The sequence below is a fragment of the Nyctereutes procyonoides genome, unplaced genomic scaffold (genome assembly GCF_905146905.1).
Source record: "Nyctereutes procyonoides isolate TBG_1078 unplaced genomic scaffold, NYPRO_anot_genome, whole genome shotgun sequence".
Taxonomy (NCBI): Eukaryota; Metazoa; Chordata; class Mammalia; order Carnivora; family Canidae; genus Nyctereutes; species Nyctereutes procyonoides.
In genome coordinates, this window is record NW_026575125.1 from 63,496,511 (window position 1) to 63,522,118 (window position 25,608).

General features: G+C 36.2%; 1 protein-coding gene across 1 annotated transcript in view; it reads right to left on the reverse strand.

Moving 5' to 3' along the window:
• Positions 1–20,226: 20,226 nt before the first annotated feature.
• HDX (highly divergent homeobox) overlaps positions 20,227–25,608 on the reverse strand; it is a 231,231-nt gene continuing 225,849 nt past the window's right edge. The window contains exons 9-10 of the mRNA XM_055337277.1: positions 24,842–24,964; positions 20,227–20,567 (exon numbers count right to left, since the gene is read on the reverse strand). Coding sequence (XP_055193252.1) covers positions 20,442–20,567; positions 24,842–24,964 — 249 coding nt within the window. The 3' untranslated portion in view covers positions 20,227–20,441. The remainder of the gene's footprint in view (positions 20,568–24,841; positions 24,965–25,608) is intronic.

The following is a 25,608-nucleotide window of genomic DNA, read 5'->3' on the forward strand; positions in this document are numbered from 1 at the left end:
CCATCCACATCATTGCAAATGTCAAGATTTCATTATTTTTTATCTCTGAGTAAAATTCTATTCTATATATTTATGTCACATCTTCTTTATCCATTCATCAGCCAATGGACATTTGGGCACTTGCCATAATTTGGCTATTGTTGATAATGTTACTATAACCATTGATATGGGTGTGCCTTACAAATCAATATTTTTGTATCCTTTGCACAAATACCTAGTAGTGCAATTGCTTGGTCATAGAGTAGTTCTGTTTTTAAATTTTTTGTGGAACCTCTATACTGGTTTCCAGAGCGGCTGCACCAGTTTGCATTCCAACCAACAGTATGAGAAGCTACATCTTTCTCCACATCCTTGCCAACATCTGTTGAATCCTATGTTGTTAATTTTAGCCATTCTGACAGGTGTGAAGTGGTATTTCATTGTGGTTTTGATTTGCATTTCCCTGATTATATGTGATGTTGACCATCTTTTCATGTTGCCATTTGTATGTATTCTTTGGAAAAATGTTCATGTTTCTGCTCATTTCTTAATTGGATTATTTGCTTTTGGGGCTTTGAGTTTGATAATGTCTTTATACATTTTGTAAACTAACCCTTTATCAAATACAACAGTTGCAAATATCTCCTCCCATGCCATAGGTTGCCTTTTAGTTTGGTTCATGGTTTCCTTCACCATGCAAAAGCTTTGTATCTTGATGACATACCAATAGTTCCTTTTTGCTTTTCTCTCTCTTGCCTCCAGAGATGTGTCTAGTAAGAATTTGCTATGGCCAAGAACAAAGAGGTTGTTACCTGTGTTCTCTTGTAGGATTTCAATGTTTCCCTGTCTCATATTTAGATCTTTTATCTATTTTTTAATTTATTTTTGTGTATGGTGTGACAAAGTGGTCCAGTTTCATTTGTCTGCATGTTGCTGTCCAGTGTTCTCAGCACCATTTGTTGAAGAGACCATCGTTTTCACATTGGATATCCCTTCCTGCTTTATTAAAGATTAGTTGACCATAGAGTTGAGGGTCCATCTCTGGGTTCTCTAGTCTGTTCCATTGATCTATGTGTCTGTTTTTTGTGACAGTACCATACAATGTGGATATCTACAACTTTGTAATATAGCTTGATGTCTAGAACTGTGATGCCTCCAGCTTTGCTTTTTTTTTCAAGATTTTTTTGGCTCTTTAGGGACTTCTCTGGTTCCATAAAATTTGAGGATTGTCTAGCTCTGTGAATGAGGATGATGGTATTTTGATAGTGATTGCATTAAAAGTATAGATTGCTTTGCATAAGATAGACATTTTAACAATATTTGTTCTTCCAATCCATAAGCATGGATTGTCTTTCAATTTCTTTGCATGATCTTCAATTTCTTTCATGTGTTCTATAGTTCTCAGAGTACAGATCTTTCATTACTCCAGTTGGGTTTATTGATAGGTATCTCATGGTTTTGGTGCAATTTTAAATGAGATAGATTCCCTGATTTCTCTTCCTGCTGTTTCAGTATTGGAGCATAGAACCACAAGAGAGTTCTGTACTTTGCTGAATTTGTGTATACATTCTAGCAATTTTTTGGTGACGTCTTACAGGTTTTCTATTTAGAGTATCATGTCATCTTTGAATAATAAAAGTTTGACTTCTTCCTTGATGGTCTGTGTGCCTTTTATTTCTTTTGTTGTCTGATTGCTGAGGCTAGGACTTCTACTACTATGGTAAATAGAAATGGTGACAGTGGACATCTCTGTGTTTTTCCTGATCATAGAGAAAAAGTTCTCCGTTTTTCCCCACTGAGAATAATATTAGCTGAGAGTCTCTTGCATATGGCCTTTATGATGATCCCTACTTTGTTGAGTTTTTTTTTTTTTACCAAGAATGGTTGTTGTGCTTTGTCAAATGCTTTTTCTGTATCTGCTGAAAGGATAATATTGTTATTATCCTTTCTATTATTAATGTGGTGTATCATATTAATTGATTTGCAAATATTGAACCAACCCTGAATGAAGCCCAGGGATAAATCTCGCTTGCTCATGGTAACTAATTTTTTTAATGTACTGTGGGATTTGCTAGTAATCTTGTTGAGAATTTTTGCTACCATGTTCATCAGGGATATTGATCTGTAATTCTCCTTATCATTGGAGTCTGTCTGGTTTTAGAATCAAGGTAATACTGGCCTCATAGAATGAGTTTGGAAATTTTCCTTCTATTTCTATTTTTGGAACGGTTTGAGAAAAATAGGTATTAACTCATCTTTCAGTATCTAGTAGAATTCCCCCCTGGAATTTGACCCTAGAATTTGATTTCTTGGGATATTTTTTTGTGTACTGATTCAATTTCTTTGCTTTGTTTATGGGTGTGTTCAATTTTTCTATTACTTCCTGTTTCAGTTTTTTTTTCCTGTTTCAGTTTTGATGGTTTGTATGTTTCTAGGAATTTTTCCTTTTCTTCCAGATTGCCCAATTTGTTGCCATATAAATTTTCACAATACTCTCATAATTGTTTTTAATTTCTGTGGTTTTGGCTGTGATCTTCCCTACTTTATGATTTTATTTATTTGGGTTCTTTGTTTTTTCTTTTTGATATATCTGGCTAGGGCATTATCAATTGCATTAATTCTTCCAAATAATCAGCTCTTAGTTTCGTTGATCTGTTCTTCTGTTTTTGTTTCTGTGTCATTTATTTCTGGTCGAATCTTTGTTATTTCCCCTCCTCTGCTGGCTTTAGGCTTTATTTTCTGTTCTTTTTCAAGCTCCTTTAGGTGTGCTGTTAGGTTGTGTATCTTAGACTTTTCTCTTTTCTTGATGTAGGCCCATATTTCTTTATACTTTCCTCTTATGACTGCCTTTGCTGGATCCCAAATGTTTTGGACTGTCATGTTTTTATTTTCATTTGTTTCCATGTATCTTTTTAATTTTTTCTTTCATTTTCTGGTTATTGCATTCATTTAGTAAGATGTTCTTTATCTTCTATATGTTTGTGATCTTTTCTGTATTTTTGTTGTGGTTGCCTTAAAGTTTTATAGTGTTGTAGTGAGAAAATATGCATGGTATGATCTCAATCTTTTTGTCCTTATTTAGGCCTTATTTGTGACCCACTCTGTGATCAGTTCTGCAGAATATCCCATGTGCACTTGAAAAGAATGTGTATTCTGCTGCTTTAGGATGGAATGTTCTGAATATATCTATTAAGTCCATCTGGTGCACTGTGTCATTCAAATCCACTGTGTCTTTTTTTATTTTCTGCTGAAATGATTTGTCCATTGATGCAAATGGGGTATTAGTACCCTAAAAGTATTGTTATCGATGAGTTTCTTTATGTTTTTATTAATTGATTTTTATATTTGTATGTTCCCACTTTGGGGGCATAAATATTTAAATTTGTTAGATTTTCTTGTTGTATAGACTCTTTAATTATGACATAGTGCCCTTCTTTATATCTTATTTTTGCTGGTTAACATTCTATTTTGCCTAATATAAATATGGCTACTCTACCATGATAGATGATTCTCTACTACCTGTCTTTCAATTTGGCAGAGATTGTAGGCCTAAACTGAGTTTACATTTTTTATTTTACTTAAATTAAATTAATTACTATATAATGTATTATTGGTTTCAGAGATAGAGGTCAGTGATTCATCAGTCTTCTATAATATCCAGTGTTCATTACATCACTTGCCCTCCTTAATATTCATTACCCAGTTATCCCATGCCCTCACCCCTCACCTTCCCAGTGACCCTCAGTTTGTTTCCTATTATTAAGAGTCCATTGTGGTTTTTTTTTCCCTCTCCGATTTCACCATGTCTTATTTTTTTCCTTTCTTCATTCATGATCCTCTGTTTTGTTTCTTAAGTTCCACATATGAGTGAGATCATATAATTGTCTTTCTTTGATTGACTTATTTCACTTAGCATAATATCGATCCATCCACATCATTGCAAAGGCAAGATTCCTTTTTTTCTTTATTAAATTTTTTATTTATTTATGATAGTCACACAGTGAGAGAGAGAGAGAGAGAGAGAGAGAGAGAGAGAGAGAGAGAGGCAGAGACATAGGCAGAGGGAGAAGCAGGCTCCATGCACCGGGAGCCCGACGTGGGATTCGATCCCGGGTCTCCAGGATCGCGCCCTGGACCAAAGGAAAGCGCCAAACCGCTGCGCCACCCAGGGATCCCCAAAGGCAAGATTCCTTAATGGCTGAGTAGTATTTCATAAAATGAGTTTCTTATAGGCATCTTATACATGGGTCTAGTATTTTAATCCATTCTGATACCCTAATGTCTTTTGATTGAAGCATTTAGTCTATTTACATTCAGAGTGATTATTGATAGATAGGATTTTATGCCATTGTATTACCTGTAACGTCGATGTTTCTGGAGATTTTCTGTTCCATTCTAGTCTTTGTTGCTTTTGGTCTTTCTTTCTCACTCAGAAAGTCACCTTTATTATTTCCAGCAGGGCTGGTTTAGTGTTCATGAACTCCTTTAGTTTTTGTCCAGGAAACTCTTTAGGTCTCCTTGTATTCTGAATTTCAGGCTTGCTTGTTAAAGTATTCTTGTCTGCATGTTTGTTTGTTTGTTTTTTCCATTCAGCACGATAAATATATCATGCCAAATTTGGCCTGCCAAAATTTCTGTAGAGAAATCTGCTCTGGACCTTATTTGTCTTCCTTTGTAGGTTAGGGATTTCTTTTTCCTTGCTTATTTCAGGATTATTTCCTTATCTCTATATTTTGCAAATTTAATTACAATATTTCTTGATGTTGCCTTGCTTTTGTTGATTTTGATGGAAGTTCTGTGTGCCTTCTGGATTTGGGTGTCTGTTTCCTTTCCACAATTGGGAAAGTTTTTGGCTTTAATTTGCTCAAATAAACCTTCTGCCCCTTATTCCCTCTCTTATTCTGTTGGGACTCCTATGATATGAATGTTATTATGCTTAAAGGAATCGCTAAGTCCCTAAGTCTACATTTGCGATCTAATGTTTTTCTTTCCCTCTTCCTTTCAGGTTCATTATTTCCCATAATTTTATCTTATTTATTACTAATTCATTCCTCTGCTTCTTCCATCAGAAGAAGCATAGGAAGTACATCCAGTCATTTTCACATCTAGGTTATAATATTTCTTTATTTCAGCCTGACTAGTTTTCAGATTTCTTCCCTCTGTGTTAAGGGATTCTCTGGTGTCTTCTATGCTTTTCTTTAGCACAGATAGTATCCTTAATGATTTTTTTTTAATCCGGTTTGGGCATGTTACTTATACCTGTTTTGATTAGATCCTGGCAATGACCTCTATTTGTTCTCCCATTTGTGATTAATTTCTTCATTTATGCATTTTGTCTAGGGCTCTGTCTTCTGTGTTAGGAAAACCTGTTATGTTTCCTGCTCTTGAGAGTAATGGCTATATTAAAAAGAGGTCATATACTGTCCAAGACCTGTCTCTTCAGGAAGTGTTTTCGGTGTATTCTGTGTGCAGTTTCTACTTGCCTACAATGGGGAGTGTTTGGACCCTATCCACTGTGTGGTGAGCTTTAACTATATATGTTTTGGTCTGCTTGTTAAGAAAGGCCAGATACTATTTTCCCTAGAAGTGAAGCTTTGCAGAACTCTATGGTCAGTATACTTGGTGCATCAAGGGGGTGGTCATCTTGGAGATAGGCCTGCTGCTGTTCTGAGTCTCAGATACACTTACCCTATTAAAAACAATCACCTAAAGAGCACAGAGGGGTGGGGCTTGCAGTAAGCAGTTAGTCTCCACTTTGGGCACTGTGCTGCTCACCAAAGTCCATCCTTGCTGGTGGGCAGGGGCAAAGGTGGACTCAATTCCAGTTGAGTTGAGTTGAGTCCTCTTCTTGTCCCAGGCGAAGGGAGCTCACATCTGCCACTGATCAGAAAGCCCTCACAGAAGTGTGAAGACTCTCCCCTCGTTTGCCCCGGACATCCTTCATATACCTGCCTTCACTTTGTGCCTGAGCCATCTGTCCACCAAGTAGTGTAGTGTTTCTGTATTTTATCTCAGGTGCACTAGCTGGGTTTCAAAACTCTCAATTTTAGGTATCTGGTAAGGTGTGGACCGATCCATGCTGAAGGTGTCCTTTAGATGTGGCTGTGCAAGTTTGTCCCAGAAGAGCAGTCATAAGAATGTGCAGAGGCTTGGAGTTTATTGTAAAGTGAGGCAAAAAGCCCATGGGCAGGTTAGCTGCCTTAAACAGGTACCTCTGTTCCTATGCTAATGAACAGGGCAGCTCAATAGCACCCACCAGCTCTTTTGTCCTTGTATAGGCAGTGTCACTTTTCCTAAAGGTACTCCAAGAGAGAGTACTATCTCTTCCACTGTGATCCAGGGCACTCTCAGACCATGCTGTGGGCTCCTAGGCCACTGCCCTCCTTCTCCACAGAGCACCTGTGGAAATCCACCTGCCAGGCTCCACCCCAGCAATTTGCAGACTCTAAGACTTCAAACTGTGAGCTCCTCTGACTGTGAAAACTTGCAATAATCTACCCCTCTTGTTTTCCCAATCAATTGTTTAGGAAATTGTTTTTCTTATGCAATGCCTTTCACCCTGCTTGCTCACTCTCTTTCTCACTCCCTGATTGGGGCTGTCTTTCCTCCTTAGCAACAGTGATTCCTTTCTCCCTAAATCAGGGCTCTGTGCCTCCTCTCTTCCACAATACAGCCTTTTTTCTTCCTCTAGTTGTACAGTATGTTCTCAGTCTTCAGATGGATTTCCTGGGTGTTCAGAATGATTTCATATTTATCTAAGCTTTGTTTGAGGGACAACGCAAGCATAAGGTCCTCCCACTACTCTACCATCTTAAGTCTCCATCCTTGGGGGTTTCTATATGTGGTTTCATGTCTTCTATATATAGTGAAAGATTTATTTCTTCCTTACCAATTTGGATGCTTTTTATTTCTTTTCTTATCTAATTCCTGTGGCTACAATTTCCAGTACTATGTTGAATAAAGTGTTGACAGTAGAAATCTTTGTCTTGTTCCTCATCTTAGAGAAAAAGATTTCAATTTTTTTAGCATTATGATGCTAGCTGTGTGGATTTTTATATACAGCCATTCTTATGTTGACTTGTTCTTCCTCTATATCTACTTTATAGAGTTTTTATCATGAATGGATCTTATAGTTTTCAAATGCTTTTATTGCATCTATTGAAATAATCATATACTTTTTGTCCATTCTCTTGTTAAGGTGACACATTGACTGATTTATGAATATTGCTCAATGCTTGCATCCCTGGAATAAATGCCACTTTGTGATGAGCGGATTTTTCTAAAATTTATTTGTTTATTTTGAGAGAGAGAGAGAGATAGAGAGAGAGAGAGAGAAGATGTGCATGTGTGAGAGAAGGGGGGGCAGAGGGAGAGAATCCCAAGCAGACTCCCTGTTGAGGGTGGAGCCTGATGCAGGGCTTGATCTCAGGACCCGATCTCAGGGCCCTGAGATCATGACCTATGCCAAAACCAAGAGTCAGATGCTTTAATGACTGAGCCACCCAGGTGTCCCTGTGATAGGTAATTTTTTAATGTATTCTTAGATGCTGTGTGCTAATATTTTGTTGATCATTTTTTGCATCAATTTTCATCAGAGATACTATCTTATAGTTTTAGGATTTTTTCTTGTGTCTTAATCCGGTTTTGGTATTAGTGTAAATCTTGTCTTGTAGACATAGTTCTGGGTGATTTCCTTCCTCTCTATTTTTTGGAATTGTTTGAGAAGAATAGCTATTAACACTTCTTTAAATGTTTGGTAGAATTCGTGGGAATCCATCTAGTCCTGTACTTGTTTATTAGAAGATTTTTGATTACTAATTCAATTTCATTGCTAGTAATTAGTATGTTTAAATTTTCTGTTTCTTCCAGATTCAGTTTTGGAAGGTTATATGTTTCTAGGAATGTATCCATTTCTTCTAGGTTGTCCAATTTGGTGTCATATAATGCTTCATAATGGTCTCATAATCCTTTTTATTTTTCTCCCATCAGTTGTTATTTCTCCTCAATTTTTTATGTAATTTTTGAGTACCATTATTTTTCTTCTTTTTGAATCTAAAAGTTTATCAATTTTGTTGATCTTTTCAAAGAACCATCTCCTTCTTTCATTGATTTTTTTTCTGTTGTTGCTTTTGTGGTTGTGGTTTGGTCTCTATTTCATTTATTTCTATTCTAATACTTATTATGCCTTTCCTTTTACAGCTTTATGATTTGTATGGCTCCTTTAGCTGCAAGATTAGGATTTTATTTACAATTTTTCTTGCTTTCTTGGGTAGGTCTGATTGCCATAAATTTCCCTCTTGAAGAGGTTTTGCTTCATACCAGTGATTTTGGACCATTGCATTTTCACTTTCTTTTGTGTCTATATATTTTGATTTCCTCTGTAATAACTTGGATAACCTAGTCATTGTTTAGTAGTATGTTATTTTTTCTTCATGTATTTGTATTCTTGCCAGATTTTTTCTTGTGATTGATTAGTTTCATAAAGTTGTGAGTGGAAAAGGTACATGCTATGATTGCAATTTTCTTGAGTTTCCTGAAGGTTAATTTGTGACTGGACATTTGATCTGTCCTGGAGAATGCGCCATGTACACTTTAAAAGAACGTTTCTGCTTTTTAAAAAAAAGGAATGTAGTATTCAAACCATACTGGTTCTTTGTTGATTTTGTGTCTGGATGACTTTCCCTTGAAGTAAGTGGGGTGTTTAAGTCCCTTATTTATTATATCCCTGTGAATTTCTTCCTTTATATCTGTTAATGTTGCTGTATGTATTAAGATGCTCCCTAAATGCTGCACAAATATTTAAAATTGTTATTTACTATTGTTGGATTATTCATTTTTTCCACTATGTAGTACACTTCTTTTTCTCTTGTTGCAAACCCTTTTTTATTTTGAAATAATATTGTTACAATAGCTTTTTTTCCTCTTCCATTTGGATGATAATATTTTTCCAACCCTTCACTTTAAATCTATATGTGTCTTTAGGTTTAAATTAAGTCTCTAGGGCAGTCCCCGTGGCACAGCGATTTAGTGCCACCTGCAGCTCCAAGTGTGATCCTGGAGACCCGGGATCGAGTCCCACCTCAGGCTCCCTGCAAGGAGCCTGCTTCTCCCTCTGCCTGTGTCTCTGCCTCTCTCTCTCTCTAAATAAATAAATTCAAAATCTTTTAAAAAATAAAGTCTCTTGTAGGCCACAAATAAGTAGATGTTACAGTTTAATCCATTTAGTCACTCAAAATTCTTTTGATTGGAACATATAGTCCAATTCCATTTAAAATAATTATTGAGGGGAGGAGGGGCAAGATGGTGGAAGAGTAGGGTCCCCAAGTCACCTGTCCCCACCAAATTACCTAGATAACTTTCAAAACATCCTGAAAACCTATGAATTCGGCCTGAGATTTAAAGAGTGAACACCTGGAATGCTACAGTGAGGAAAGTTCGCTTTTCTATCAAGATAGGAAGACAGAAAAAAAATAAAGACAAAAAAAGCATCCAGGGGGAGAGGCCCCGCGAGGAGTGGGCTAAGGTCGTATGGAGACTGCCTCTAGGACAGGAAAGCCCCTTCCCGGAGAAGCAGGAGCTTTATCAATCTTCCCAGAAGGAAAGGCTCTGGCAGAGAGTTCGTGCAGGATCCCAGGAGGTGCAGGGATGCCTTCAGGCTCCCAGGGGCACTAACAGAGCACCTGCGCCCCCGGGGAAGAGCTCACCACACACCATGGCCAAGCTCCCTAAAGGGTTACAGTGCGCCCGCGGCTGGGCCCCGGCCCCTCCGCACGGAGGGAGCGGCCCGGGAGCGCAAATCCAGCAGCACAGGACTCGGAACCCGGGCGACTGGGGACACAGCCCAATATCCAGCGCTCCTTCCGGGACAGGCAGAGGCCGGGAGTGCACAGGACAGCAAGGATTCTCCTGCCGCTTGGCGGCTCCGAACTGATCGGCAGCCCCGCCCCCGGAGCATCCAGGCCCCTGCAGACCTAGAGCTGTGGTAGTTAGTGCTGGTGCTGACTACAGGGCTGGAGAGCTGGCTGCCACCACTGTTGTTCCTCCTGGGGCCTCACAGAATAAAAAACTCCCACTGAGCCCTGCACCAGGCAGGGGGCTGAGCAGTTCCCCCAAGTGCTCACACCTGAGAATCAGCACAACAGGCCCCTCCCCCAGAAGACCAGCTAGACAGGGGAAAAGCAAGTTCTTGACCAAGAAGCACTGGAAGGTTCCAGGGGAAATCGAGGGATTTACAGTATATAGAATCAGAGGATACTCCCCCTTGTTTTCTGTTTGCTTCCCCCCATTTTTTTCTCTTCTTTTTTTTCTTCTTTTTATCTTTTTCTTTTCTTATTTCTCGTCTATCTTTTTCTCCTTTTCCCATTACAACTGTTTTTGGTCACTCTGCACTGAGCAAAATGACTAGAAGGAAAACCTCACCTGAAAAGAAAGAAACAGAAACAGTCCTCTTTCCCACAGAGTTATAAAATTTGGATTACAATTCAATGTCAGAAAGCAAATTCAGAAGCACTATTATAAAGCTACTAGTAGCTCTAGAAAAAGCATAAAGGACTCAAGAGACTTCATGACTGCGGAATTCAGATCTAATCAGGCAGAAATTAAAAATCAATTGAATGAGATGCAATCCAAACTAGAGGTCCTAACAATGAGGGTTAATGAGGAAGAAGAATGAGTGAGTGACATAGAAGACAAGTTGATAGCAAAGGGGAAAATGGGGATAAAAGAGGAAAACAATTAAAAGATCATGAGCATAGATTAAGGGAAATAAACGACAGCCTCAGAGGAAAAATCTACATTTAATTGGGGTTCCCGAGGGTGCCGAAAGGGACAGAGGGCCAGAATATGTATTTGAACAAAACATAGCTGAAAACTTTCCTAATCTGGGAAGGGAAACAGGCATTCAGATCCAGGAAATAGAGAGATCCCTGCCTAAAATCAATAAAAACCACTCAACACCTCAACATTTAATAGTGAAGCTTGCAAATTCCAAAGATAAAGAGAAGATCCTTAAAGCAGCAAGAGACAAGAAATCTCTAACATTTATGGGGAGAAATACTAAATTAACAGCAGACCTCCACAGAGACCTGGCAGGCCAGAAAGGGCTGGCAGGATATATCCAGGGTCCTAAAGGAGAAGAACATGCATCCAAGAACACTTTATCCAGCAAGGCTCTCATTCAGAATAGAAGGAGAGATAAAGAGCTTCCAAGATAGGCAGAAACTGGAAGAATATGTGACCACCAAACCAGGTCTCCAAGAAATATTAAGGGGGACTCTGTAAAAGAAAGAGGAAGTCCAAGGAAACAATCCACAAAAACAGGGACTGAATAGGTATCATGATGACACTAAATTCATATCTTTTAAGAGTAACTCTGAACGTGAATGGGCTTCATCACCCCATAAAAAGGCACAGGGTTTCAGATTGGATAAAAAAACAAGTCCCATCTATTTGCTGTCTACAAGAGACTCATTTTAGACATAAGGACTCCTACAGCCTGAAAAAAAAAAAGATTGGAGAACCATGTACCATTCAAATGGCCCAAAAAGAAACCAGGGGTAGCCATCTTTATATCAGATAAACTAAAGTTTATCCCGAAGACGGTAGTAAGAGATGAAGAGGGACACTATATCATAGTTAAAGGGTCTATCCAACACGAGGACCTAACAATCATCAATATTTATGCCTCGAATGTGGGAGCTGCCAAGTATATCAATTAATAACCAAAGTTAAGACATACTTAGATAATAATACACTTATACTTGGTGACTTGAATGTAGCGCTTTCTACAATCTACAGGTCTTCTAAGCACATCTCCAAAGAAACGAGAGCTTTAAATGATACACTGTACCAGATGGATTTCACAGATATTTACAGAAGTTTACATCAAAACGCAACTGAATACATATTCTTCTCAAGTGCACATGGAACTTTCTCCAGAATAGACCACATACTGGGTCACAAAGCAGGTCTTAACCGATACCAAAAGATTGGGATCATCCTCTGCATATTTTCAGACCATAATGCTTTGAAATTAGAACTAAATCACAAGAAGTTTGGAAGGATTTCAAGCATGTGGAGATTCAGAATCATCCTGCTAAAAGATGAAAGGGTCAACCAGGAATTTAGAGAAGAATTAAAAAGATTCATGGAAACTAATGAGAATGAAGATACAACCATTCAAAATCTTTGGGATACAGCAAAAGCAGTCCTGAGGGGGAAATACATTGCAATATAAGCATCCCTCCAAAAACGGGAAAGAACTCAAATACAAAAGCTAACCTTGCACCTAAAGGAGCTGGAGAAAAAAACAGCAAACAGATCCTACACCCAGCAGAAGAAAGGAGTTAATGAAGATTCGAGCAGAACTCAATGAAATAGAGACCAGAAGAACTGTGGAACAGATAAACAGAACCAGGAGTTGGTTCTTTGAAAGAATTAATAAGGTAGATAAACCATTAGCCAGCCTTATTAAAAAGAAGAGAGAGAAGACTCAAACTAATAAAATCATGAATGAGAAAGGAGAGATCACCACCAACACCAAGGAAATACAATTTTAAAAACACATAATGTGCAACTATACGCCAATATATTAGGCAATCTAGAAGAAATGGACGCATTCTGGAAAACCACAAACTACCAAAACTAGAACTGGAAGAAATAGAACACCTTAACAGGCCAATACCAGGGAGGAAATTGAAGCAGTCATCAAAAACATCCCAAGGCACAAAAGTCCAGGGCCAGATGGCTTCCCTGGGAAATTCTCTCAAACGTTTAAAGAAGAGATAATATAATAATATCTGTTCTACTAAAGCTGTTCCAAAGAATAGGAAAACTGTGTGGAATTATGAAACTCAGCAGCAAAGAAACAAACAATCCAATCATGAAATGGGCAAAAGACATGAAGAGAAATCTTACAGAGGAAGACATAGACATGGCCAACAAGCACATGAGAAAATGCTGTGCATCACTTGCCATCAGGGAAATACAAATCAAAACCACAATGAGACACCACCTCACACCAGTGAGAATGGGGAAAATTAACAAGGCAGGAAACAGCAAATGTTGGAGAGGATGTGGAGAAAGGGGAACCTTCTTGTACTGTAGGTGGGAATGTGAACTGGTGCAGCCACTACGGAGAACTGTGTGGAGGTTCCTCAAAGAGTTAAAAATAGTTACCCTACGACCCAGCAATTGCACTACTGGGGATTTACCCCAAAGATACAGATGCAGTGAAATGCCGGGACACCTGCACCCCGATGTTTATAGCAGCAATGTCCACAATAGCCAAACTGTGGAAGGAACCTCGGTGTCCATCGAAAGATGAATGGATAAAGAAGGCGTGGTATATGTATTCAATGGAGTATTTCTCAGCCATTAGAAATGACAAAAACCCACCATTTGCTTTGAGGTGGATGGAACTGGAGGGTGTTATGCTGAGTGAAATAAGTCAATTGGAGAAGGACAAACATTATATGGTCTCATTCATTTGGGGAATATAAAAATAGTGAAAGGGAATAAAGGGAAAGGAGAGAAAATGAATGAAAATATCAGTGAGGGTGACAAAACATGAGAGACACCTAACTCTGGGAAATTAACAAGGGGTAGTGAAGGGGAGGTGGGTGGGGGGATGGGGTGACTGGGTGATGGGCACTGAGGGGGGCAGTTGGCAGGATGAGTACCGGGTGTTATGCTAAATGTTGGCAAATTGAACTCCAATAAAAAATTTAAAAAAATAACATTATATGTTTTCAATATAGGATAGGAAGTATGGTTCTTATGTAAAGCAGCTACTTATTAGTTCTCTAGAACAGATGCATTGTTATTGATGAAATTTTTGTGTTTTTTTTCTGATATAAATTTTTTAAAATTCTCCCTTTAAGTACAAATGTAAAATTACTTGGTGGAGAATTATTACATAGGAATGCTATTAATACATAATTAAGAAAATCTTGGGGAATCCCTGGGTAGCTCAGCAGATTAGCGCCTGCTTTTGGCGCAGGAGGTTATCCTGTAGTCCTGGGATCGAGTCCCACATCGGGCTCCCTGCATGGAGTCTGCTTCTCCCTCTGCCTGTGTCTCTGCCTCTCTCTCTCTCTGCGTGTGTCTCTCATGAATAAATAGGTAAAATCTTTTTTTAAAAATAAAAACAGCAGGAAATGAAAAAAACATATTCAGTATAACCCGAATTTTGCTGAATATATGTAATATGCAGAAGAAATGACCGGAATGAAATATACTAAGATGTTTTCAATGATTATAATAGGGATTTGTGGATTACAAGTGTTTGTTTTTTATACTATTTACATTTTCTAGAATGTCTAAAATGAAGATATATTACTTTGTAATATAATACACATAAGAAATGTAAAAGACTAGTCTAAAAGTTTGTGAAAAACATTATTCAATCCTAGGGGCATACTCATCCATTAACTTGTACCTTAAATAGATTTATAATAATTCCCAATCATTTCTGTAAAATCAAAGGATTTCACCACCTTAATTCAATGTTTTTGCAGTCTGAGAAAGAGGGGTCATTTGAAGCTCTTGTTTGTATGTGATTTTTCTCCTTGCAACACTCTTGAAAATTTATCAACTGGGAAGGAAAACTGCTGATGTGCTTTTTGAAACTCATCCCCTGTCCTCTCCCATTAGTTAGGTAACATGAATAGTTTAATTGATTTAAGATTTTGAAAAGAAAAAAAAACAAAAAGACATGGGCATATTCTACCCAAATTAAAAGCATGCTCTACTGATGTCAAAGAAAGCAAGAGTTAGATGCAACACTGTCACTTTGAAAATTTTGCTATGAAAATAACATTGTTTATGCTGTGGCAATTTACTTGCTGGTTTTACCATTTAAATATCCTATCCTGGACAAATCTGTTATCTATTATAGAATATTCACTCTATTACAATGATATTACAGTAATTATTTTTTTTAAGTAAAGTCAATTAAAAATGACATATGTTAAGTCTTGGTTTCTTTCTCTCTTTTTTTTTTGAATAGTTTTTCTTTTTTTTCTTTTTTTTTCTTTTTAAGATTTTTATTTTATCCCTGACTCTTGGCTTCTACTCAGGTGATGATCTCGGGGTTGTGGGATGGAGCTCTGTATTGGGCTGCACACTCAGTGCGGAATCTGCTTGGGATTCTCTCTCCCTCTCCCTGTCCCCGCTGCCCTTTTTGCTAGCACACACACTCTTTCAAACAAACAAACAAACAAATAAATAAGTAAATAAATAAAATCTTTTTAAAATTCAAAAAAAAATGACATATGTGGCAGCTTGGAAGTCAACCAAATTTCCACTTGAACATTACAAGTTCCCCTTTCTCTGACCACCAGTGCCTTATTATTCTTTGTATTGTTTTTTTTATCAGAAATTTATTTTGGGGAGGAAAATATTATCCTTATAAAAGGAACAATTTTTTTCAAAGCCAAGTGGAAAGTTGTTTTTTTACATTTTTTTACATTTAAATCCAATTTGCCAACATATAACACTCAATGCTTATCCCATCAAGTGCCCTCCTCATTGTCCATCCCAGTTACCCCATCCCCCCCCCACTTCCCCTCTGCAACCCTTTGTTTCCCAGAGTTAAGAGTCTCTCATGGTTTGTCTCCCTCTCTAATTTTTCCCCTCCTTTCTGAAAGGAACCATTCTTCTTTTATTTATTTACTCATTTTTTTATTACACCAGCTCAAATTTAGTATTCATCTTTTTAAAAATTTTTTATTGGAGTTCAATTTGCCAACATATAGCATAACACCCAGTGCTCATCCCGCCAAGTGCCCCCCTCAGTGCCCATCACCCAGTCACTCCAACCTCCCGCCCACCTCCCCTTCCACTACCCCTTGTTCATTTCCCAGAGTTAGATGTCTCTCATGTTTTGTCACCCTCACTGATATTTTCACTCACTTCTCTACTGAAAGGAACCATTCTTAAAACAAAAAGACTTATGGAGCATCTGGGTGGCTCAGTTGTTTAAGTGTCTGACTCTTGGTTTAAGCTCAGGGTCATGAGATAGAGCCCAACATTGGATTCCCCACTAAATGTGTAGCTTTCTTAAGATTCTCCTTCTTCCTCTGCCCCTCCTTCCCCGACTCTTGCTCTCTCTCTCTCTCTCTCTCTCCAAAACAAAACAAAACCACAAAGATTTAGAAAAATAAACATTAAAAGAAAGAAATAGATGTCTATTAGTTGGAAATCATTTATTGCCTCTATAAAAGTTTAAATAAAAACCCTACAAAAATCACATTACAGTGATGTGCTTTTAAGGTGGTAATATATTTCAGAGGTAGTATCGGTAAAATGGGATGCAGGATCACTTAAAGGAATTACTTAACAAGTTAATACAAAATAAAATTTCAATTCAGAGCAATATATACTCAGTATAAACTTTAACAGAGCAATCAATTGTATTTTCATGAAAATATTATTTGATTCTTTTTCCCTCTTAGCAAATCTGTTCTTAATAATCGTTTGTTTGGGGCGAATGCTAACTGTAGTCTCCCAAATTATTAGGACCCTCCCTTATATCATCACAGAGCATAGCTTGATAGGATGAGTATGATAGTGTTGTCTTCCAAGGATAACATCAACTTCAAAGATAAACATTAATTCATCTTTTAGACACTATAGCACTGATGGTTCCCTTAAAAAGGTAATTTGACAGAATTTGTCACTTTGAGAACCTGAATGAAAATCTAATATATTTTTTAAAATAGACAATATTCCTTGTATACCATTACTATAATGTGGGGGAAGGGCAGAATTTATTTTTTTTCAGAATTTCTCCTAGAAAATAATAATGAACCATCAGGCTAAGGGGGGGAATTATTCCTTGGAAATGGGCTGACTGTCCCCTCCTCCAAAACGTAAAGCAATAAAGTATAATTTAGAGCCTAGAATTCTTTTAAATACACCACTTACGTTTTCTCCTACAAACTTAAAATGGCTGAATATGGAAGTGTCTTAAAATAGATGCTGCTTCCTTTGGGGAAATGGCCTCTCCAACATTTCTTGAAGTCTGGTAGTATAGAGAGCACAAGATGTGATTGGTTTGTAGCTTTTTCTTCTTCAACAATAACATTTTATCATTATTACAATAGTAGCATAGAAGTCCTAATGTTGATACCTGACCTTATAACAAAATATCCCATTTCCATGAAAAGATTAATTTTCTTTTTCTTAAATGTTTATTCACTATATATAGAGAAAGAGACATCAAGTGGGAGAGGGGCGAAGGGAGAAGCAGACCTCTGCTGAGCAGGAAGCCCAATGCTGGGCTCCATCCCAGGACCCTAAGATCATGACCTGAGCCAAAGGCAGTTGCTTAACCGACTGAGCCACCCAGGTGCCCTCCAAAAAGACCAGTTTTCTTTTTAACATTTTCCTTGCATGTGCTAAACTTCCTATTTTCCAGGATAACTGCAGTTCTCATTTTCTTGTGACTAACATTAGCTTGGGTGGAATGAGGAGGGTACCTTCAGGTTATTTTTAACACACGTTTTAAGGTAAGTGCCCTTAGATAAACATTTGTTACTTAGAAACTGGCTATCCCTAGCTGAAAGCAGACATCAAAATGCAGTGAAAAGGGAAAGAAAACCTTTTTCACCTTAATATCTGTCTTTGTGAGAGATGCTTCACATAGTATGGTTTGTTTTAACGTGTCAAAGCCCTAAAGAAAGAAACACTAGTTGTTTTTCTTCCCCTTTTGTGAAGAAGTCACAAAAGCAGTGAAACTGATATTTTTTCTGCTTTAAGATGTCTCAAAAATTTCAACCTATATGTACAAAAATATAATTTCTTCATAATAAAATTTTAATACTTGGCTTTGACATCTTTTAAAATCTCTGCAATGGTTAATTTCATTTTGTCAATTATAATTTTTTTCTCTAGATACAGCTATTTCCTTTGGTTCCTGGTACAGAACAACTACATGCCATTTTTAAAATGTTTTAATTTTAATGATAATAAAAGAAAATTCTGGTGCTGAAACACAAATACCAAAACAAAAGGATCCCTAAGTATATTGTTTCTATTTTAATGAAACTTTAAATAGGAATAAAGGAATCATCTATGCTTATTTTCAAAATCGTACATGAGGATTTTTTATAGGAATCACACCTAACAGAATCTTTAAATCTATTAAAATTTCTACTTAATAATTTTTTATTGTTATCCCTGAAAAAGTGAAAAGACATAATTCATTTTGAAGTTTATGGCTTGCTGAGGAGTAGAAATCCAATGCCCCTATAGCAGAAGCCCAATGAATAGTTTATGATTTGGTGGCTAGTTGCTGAGATGTGACAAATATAGTCCATAAAGTTGAAAGATGTAGGAGATAATTATCTATCCTTACTTGGTGATAAGAACAGAATGAGAAAGAACTTAAAGCAGAAGAAATTAGAGTTTAAAGATAGATTCAATGGATAGGAAGGAAGCTCCTAAGAGAGACTTGAAAGCCTGAAATTTGTTCATTCTATCTTAAGAAATGGTTTCTACATTTGCTGTATATAGTAGGGACTCTAGCTCATGGAGGAATTGGTATGGCTGATAAATTTAATCTTAGTGTCTGAGATCCTTTTACTCAGCACTCTTTTTCTGAATGGAATTTTACTTGTCAGCAAGGAGTACTAAACGTTATTTGAAAAGAACCATATGGCGTTCAGCTAAAAGGGGTCATAACTAACCATTGAAATATTTTTGTTAACAAAAGAACCATAGCATGGCAACAATAATAAACAATAGCTAACAAAATGAAGGATTATCAATGAACCTTAACTATTTACACATGTGCGGAGGGGACATTTCAAGTTCAAAAAATTCACTTATTCATTCAAGCATTTATGACTGCTTTTCTGCATTCATAAATTGTTATCTGTAAATTCCAAGATCAAAACTGATTTTACTTGCAAATTACAAAAATATGTGACATAGAAACTTGGCGAAAAGAACCACGTAGTTGGGGCACCTGGGTGGCTCAGTCAGTTAAGTATCTGAGTCTTGATTTCTTCTCAGGTCATGATCTCAGGGTTGTAAGATTGAGCCCTAGTAGGGAGCCATGCTGGAGATGGAGCCTGCTTAAGATTCTCTCTCTCCCTCTCCCACTGCCCCTCCTCATCTCTCTCTCTCCCTCTCTCTAAAAAAAATCTAGCTACTTGATTAATCTTTTAGGAATAAATAGTAAATTAACCACACAACACAATTCCACATAGCCAATTCACAAATAGATGATTCTGTGTGCTTAGGGAGAAACTGAGAAACTGGCATTTACCTTTCTATGGGTCTTGTTAATACCATCTGGTGCCCCAGAAGAAACAGTCTGCAAAAATTTTCTACAGTGTGTAGCCATCTGGTACCTACTCATAGAACAACTGGGTAACATGCCCATTTTAGGAGCGTACTCACTGAATAAAGTCCAGGAAAATCAGAGGATTGTGAGTTACATTCAGAGTAGTATATAACTCGTTTTGGATATTATCCTTGGCTGATGGCTCTGTACAAGCCTCACATGAGAATGAGGTAAATTTTGTGGCAAAGCTGAGTGACTAGATTAAAAAAGAAGACTCTGCCTCACCTTGACTTCCTGTTTCATAAAATGCAAGAATTGAAACAAATATAAATGTGTAATATTTGTGCAATATTTCATCTAACTCAGTTGCACAAATTTACTAGTAGAATGTAAGTCTTATCAATATTTTCATTTACAGCAATGAAGAATCCTCATTAAGACTAATGTTTTACAACATTTTGTTTCTGTACACTGAATTTATTTGACTTCATGTTGGTGAATTACTTTTCCATAGTGCTTCCCCCTACCCCCAGATATTTGGGTTAGAAAACAGAAGAAGAATACCAACAATTTACACATATATACCAGTAATCACTTCAATTTTCAATCATTAGCTTAAGTCAAATTCTCATATGAATTGGAAAATAAATCCCAGGACTCATCCAAGTAAAATCATTTTTAAAGTTTTGTTTTCAAATTTTAGTCCACTTTCCTGAGTAAAAGTATATGTGGATGATAGGAAAGGAGAGAGAAGAAAGATGTAATGGCTACAAAACAAAACTAACCAAATTTTAGTAACTTGATAAGCAATGTTGAAATACCTTTATTTTTGTGTCTCTGGTGAAAACTATTACTAAAACTAAGATTCTTCTAAAAACCACACAAAATCTTTCAGAAATTAGGTATTATGCATTTCATAGATAAACTGCTAAAAATTAAATACACTTTTTCCCAGATTTTTGTCAGTTTGGAAAAAATTCTCAAATGCTGCTTTTAAATTTCACATACATTTTTGCACTGTAGCCATTATATCTTGTCCATTCTTCACAGAACCTGTAAGTTTCAACAATATGTTGTTCCAACTGAAGAATTCTGAGGCAACAGAATGAAGTTATCATGAAATGTACACCTTTTAGGCAGCCAAAAGGCTGTATTACATATCCCCCTCAAATCACAAACTGTCTGAGGCATTTTTCTCGGATAAAGAAGACACACTGAATGAGGTATCATCAGGCTCCGGTGAGGCATGATTGAAATCCATCTCTTCTAATTCAGGAGGTAAATCTGACAGCAGTGCCTGAGTCAGAAAAATCAATTTTTTAGAATTAGTATGTGGGCAAGTTTTTTTCCCCCAATTTTATGTTAATAAGTGTTCTCTCTTGTCAATTTATTTTCATGTACTTAAAGAATGAAACATTTTTCTTCAGGACCTTATACAATACCTTACATAAAGCAAAACTCTTCATATACTATTAAGGAAGTAACAAAATACTGGATCTTGAGATTGAGGTTTATATAGAGTGAAACCCTAGACAAAAGGGAAATCAGGAGGGAAATGAGCAACTATTTTGAACCAAGTGCTTTGAAGTATTTGAGAAAAGTGATTTTCATACTATTTTTTAAAAAATTTATTTAAAAAATTATTTATTTATTTATTTATTTATTTATTTATTTATTTATTTATTCATTCATTCATTCATTCATGAGAGACACAGACAGAGAGAGGCAGAGACACAGGCAGAAGGAGAGGGAGAAGCAGGCTCCATGCAGGGAGCCTGATGTGGGACTCGAGCCCGAGTCTCCAGGATCGCGCCCTGGGCTGAAGGCAGAAGCTTAACTGCTGAGCCACCCAGGTGTCCCTCATACTAGTTTTAAATGTTCACTGATAACTGCTAAAGGACTTTAAAATTATATTCATTATTAAAATACTCCTGCCCACTTATGCTGTCCTTTGGAGAAAAATACTTTTCACAAGATTAATTGGTACTTCAGTGGGAGAAAGAACATATCAATTAGGAAAAAAGCTCAGTTATTCTACTTTAAACTAAACATCAACAACTTGAAAATTCCAAGTATTTTTTTTTCTTTTCTTAGGCTATGGCCTTATCTATAGATGGCCAAGTACCAACCCATTGAACCAATGAAACTAGCTGTGAAAATATGTATCTAAGAGGGCTGCTCATTTCTCTATTGGAGTAATGAAAATAAGCCAAGAGTCATGAACCAAGCTTTGCCATGGTATAAGTGTTTCAGCTGGAATTATAGAGCATGCACCCATACAAGAGGAATAAATAATTAATAGTTTTACGTGATTGTGCTAATTCTCATTGGACCATAAAAGATACTGTGAACTAAATGATTATTTTGACACTGCCAATATTAAAAATAGTATATAATATCTGGGTACTTTTGCAGAATTAATTGTAGTGTGGGCTTTGGGTGCAGCACCAATAAACACCAAGGGAACAGGGACAAATGCAAGCTTGCCATACTGAATTAAAGAACAGAGAGACAGGGCATGTTGGGGAATTTATGAAATCCATTGTTGAAATAAGATAACATTTTATTTACTTTATTAAAATAAATGACATTTATACCTTTTGTCTTATAGCAGAGAAACAAGATTAGAACCTTTCTCCTTTTTGTCAATCTACATAATGAAAGACTAACTCCTATCTGATAGAACACTTGTTATTTATTTTATACTATTAAAGCTCATGAACTTCCTGCTGAAATTTGGAGAATTTACAAAGCAGTGATCTACTGGTTCTATATTATTTCTAAGGTGTTAGGTTGCAGTCATAGGACACAAAGCCATTTTCTTATACAATGGTTGTTTATCACTAACCCAGTCAAAATGGAACTGATTGGGATGTTCATAATGGCTGATCATGGTTTATGAGAAATACACCACTGCATTTAGTTCACTTTGCAACTGTGAAGAAGCCATATTTAAAAAGTCAAAGTCCTCCAACTCACATTCATTGATGATGTGCTTAGAGTATTAGAAAGCCAAGTAAATGAACGGACTTAATGACATTCTAAATGCTAGTGGGGAGACCTTCAAGTCAAAAGAAAATTTTATTTATTTATTTATTTATTTATTTATTTATTTATTTTGTGATTTCATGTCATGTAGCTGACTGACTATACATAAGGCAGCATGGGGCATTACTGATGCATAAGGTCCACTTCAAATTTCTTTTTACTATCTTACTGGATTGCAACTTTGGCACACCAAACAAATCTATGTATTATGACAAGAGCTGCCTTTTTCATAGATACAAAACACATAATTTTTTTAAACTATATGTTAGTCTATCTTCATTATACCCTCTTCATTAGTCTATCTTCAGTGTCTGATCTAGGGCCATATTCCCAAATGATTAAAGCAATTCCCAGGCATTTGTCTTTATAACACTTATTCTAAGCCCTGAGAAATGAATGCCAAGTTCCAAAATGTTAATCATTCTTATCCTCCTTGCAAAGTGGATAAATTGACGTTCAAGAAAAGCAAAGCAATTAATCTGGCTGGGATCTCACAGTGAATTGCCAGGGGAAGAAGGAAAATAACTAATGATAGTACAGTGTTGGCAACATTATTTTTATTTAAAATGGCTATTAATTAAAAAAAATCCTTTTGGGTAATCTAATATTTCAATGAGATAGAGCCAAATATGTTTAAACCCTGGACTGCTCCATTGGGGAAAAATATGCTGTGGACCACTCATCTCACTGAGCTTACCCAAACCAAAATTCATGGGAAAAAAATTTAAGATTTTTAAAAATGAAAAACCAATCACACAATGTTTTTTTTAACTAGGTAGAATAAAAATTGCTTTCTCCCATAAATAAACCCTTAAGTATCTCATAATGTAAAAATTAGTAACTTAGATCACCTTAATAACTTTTGTAAACTACTATTGGTGTCTTCTATATTTAGACATTTATTATACCTGATCTCAACTATAAAAATTAGTAGTTTCTATTTGGGTGCTAATTATATATGCAATTACTTTCAGTACAATTTTCATATGACTTTCTCCTTTTTGATGGCCAATGTTTTGTCATATCTTAGTTCATCGGTCTTTTATCAGAAGAAAAGTAAGTATAAGAGGAGAAAAGTAAGATATACAATAGTTACTTTTATTTGTTAGTGGTCTTGGAGAAAGAACCAAGTCAGGGATCAAGTTAGAATTTGAAAACAAAATGCAATCTGTGTGCTGTTCCTAGATTTCAAGACACATATCTGCTAGTTAGCTAGCCATGTAACTCTGAATTCAAAAACCATGCTGTAACTTTTGGAACCAGTACCACACTCTAAGTTATTTCTATGATTGAACCTAAATTTTACAGTTATTTCAAATTTACATACCCGTGGGGCCATGTTTAAGACTGTCATCTTATTCATTTAAGATCCATAATTTACATTCCTAAAAATACACTTTCAATATGCCATGGAATATAAATAATTCACATAATATAGCAACATGCTTAAATAAAGTGGGCAAAGGTAACTGAAGTTAAGTGTCTTGGAACATCTATTTGTGGGAGGCATGGAGAGAGCAAACTTTATAAAACTGGACACATACTGTACATACTGGATTGAATCTCATGAGTATTCTTTTCCTTTAAAAAAGAAGAATTGTGGAATGCTAAGACTTTTTCCCTGGAGATATCTGGGAGGATACAAGTCTTGTTTAGATATAGAAGATTATTTTTTTTCTCAGTATGCTTGATATTCCTTGCTGAATAAAAACCTACAAGGCTGCTTCCAAATTAATGGTTACCTGTGTGACATACTATTTACTGAATGTCTCTAACAACAAATCAACACAATAGTATATAACTCAGAGGAAAATTTGGTATTATTTAGCACTGAATGTAACATTTAATAAAATTTTATAATTTTTAAGCAAGCTTAATACATTTTATATAAATTTCACATGAAAAAATGAGGCAGGATATGTAATTTGGAAGGAATTTGTAAATAAAAATCCATAGTGACAAACAAAAGACATCTTTGAGGCAAAGAAACCAAACATTCTAGTTAAATTGTGAAAAGTAAATGATGCAATGTGGCCACAAAGAATTTCACAAATTGCATATTTTTTAGTGATAAGAAACATATTATGAAATAGAAAGTATTCAAATGTTTGTGAATCTAGTGAGATCTGGAGGGTAACTGAAATCCAGAGGAGGGGCAAATTCCTCACCTCTGTTATTCACAATCCAAAACTGTGCCTCTCCAGTTGAGGTAGCCCAGTCTCTACAAACATTTTAAGAATTTCTTTAAAATTAAATTTTAAAATTATTTTTCCCTGCTTAAGTCTAGCCTGAAATTAAGAAAGTATGTTAGTTATTTTTATTTTCTACAAAGCAGCATACAAATATCTGAATATGAATCTACTCTTAAAAATACTGTGATAAAAAGGTTATAAAGTAACAAATCCTTTCTTGATGTCAAGCAAGAATGAAGAATAAAAATGAAAAAAAATATTAAGAACTCAGCGTCACAAGTCATTTTTCAACATGATACATTACAACTTACTATTCTCTTCTGGCACCTACCTGCTGTTGTTCCTTATCATCAGCTTTCATAGCCAGTATCAAGCTTCTAACAAACGTCTTGAGTTTAAAGTATTTTTGCTTTTGAATCTCTAGCTCATTTTCAATGAATCTGACTTCTTCATTCTGAAGGAGAAAAGATAAAACAATACAATTACCCTATCCAAACCTAAGACTATACATGTTTGATGCACAATAAAGGTTTTAAAAAAGCAATGAAATTGGCACAGAAGATAACGTTTTGGCATAAGGAATGTAAAGCACAGAAGGAAATTACCCTGTTACTCAAAGGTGGTAGCAAATCACCAACAGAAAACAATTTGCAAGGTCAAAAATAAAATCAAATAATTCCAGTAAGAGAAAACTCAAGAAATAGTTTCCTTTTGGAAAGAATCCTCCTATGTGAAATCTAATTAGCATTTGGACTAGCATTAAGGACAGAGTCCAATTAACTCCAACTAAAGAGCAATTGAATATCCAGTAATGCTGAAAGAACCATTCACAAAGCCAAATACTGATAACTAAAAAGAGTATTATTTTGTACCAAGGAGAGACTAAAATTATTACTGTCTTAAGTAGTTTGTTGAGCTCTCTGCCTTTATGTAGGAGTCTGTTATTCAAAAAATATCTCCTAATATACCACTGTGTACCACTGATTTGAGACACTGTCTCTTTTCACTACTTTTGTTAGTTTGGTAGGAAAAGAACAATATACTAAGATTTGTGAGGATTTTAGTGCCAGTTCTACTAATAGCTCTGTTAAACTTGAG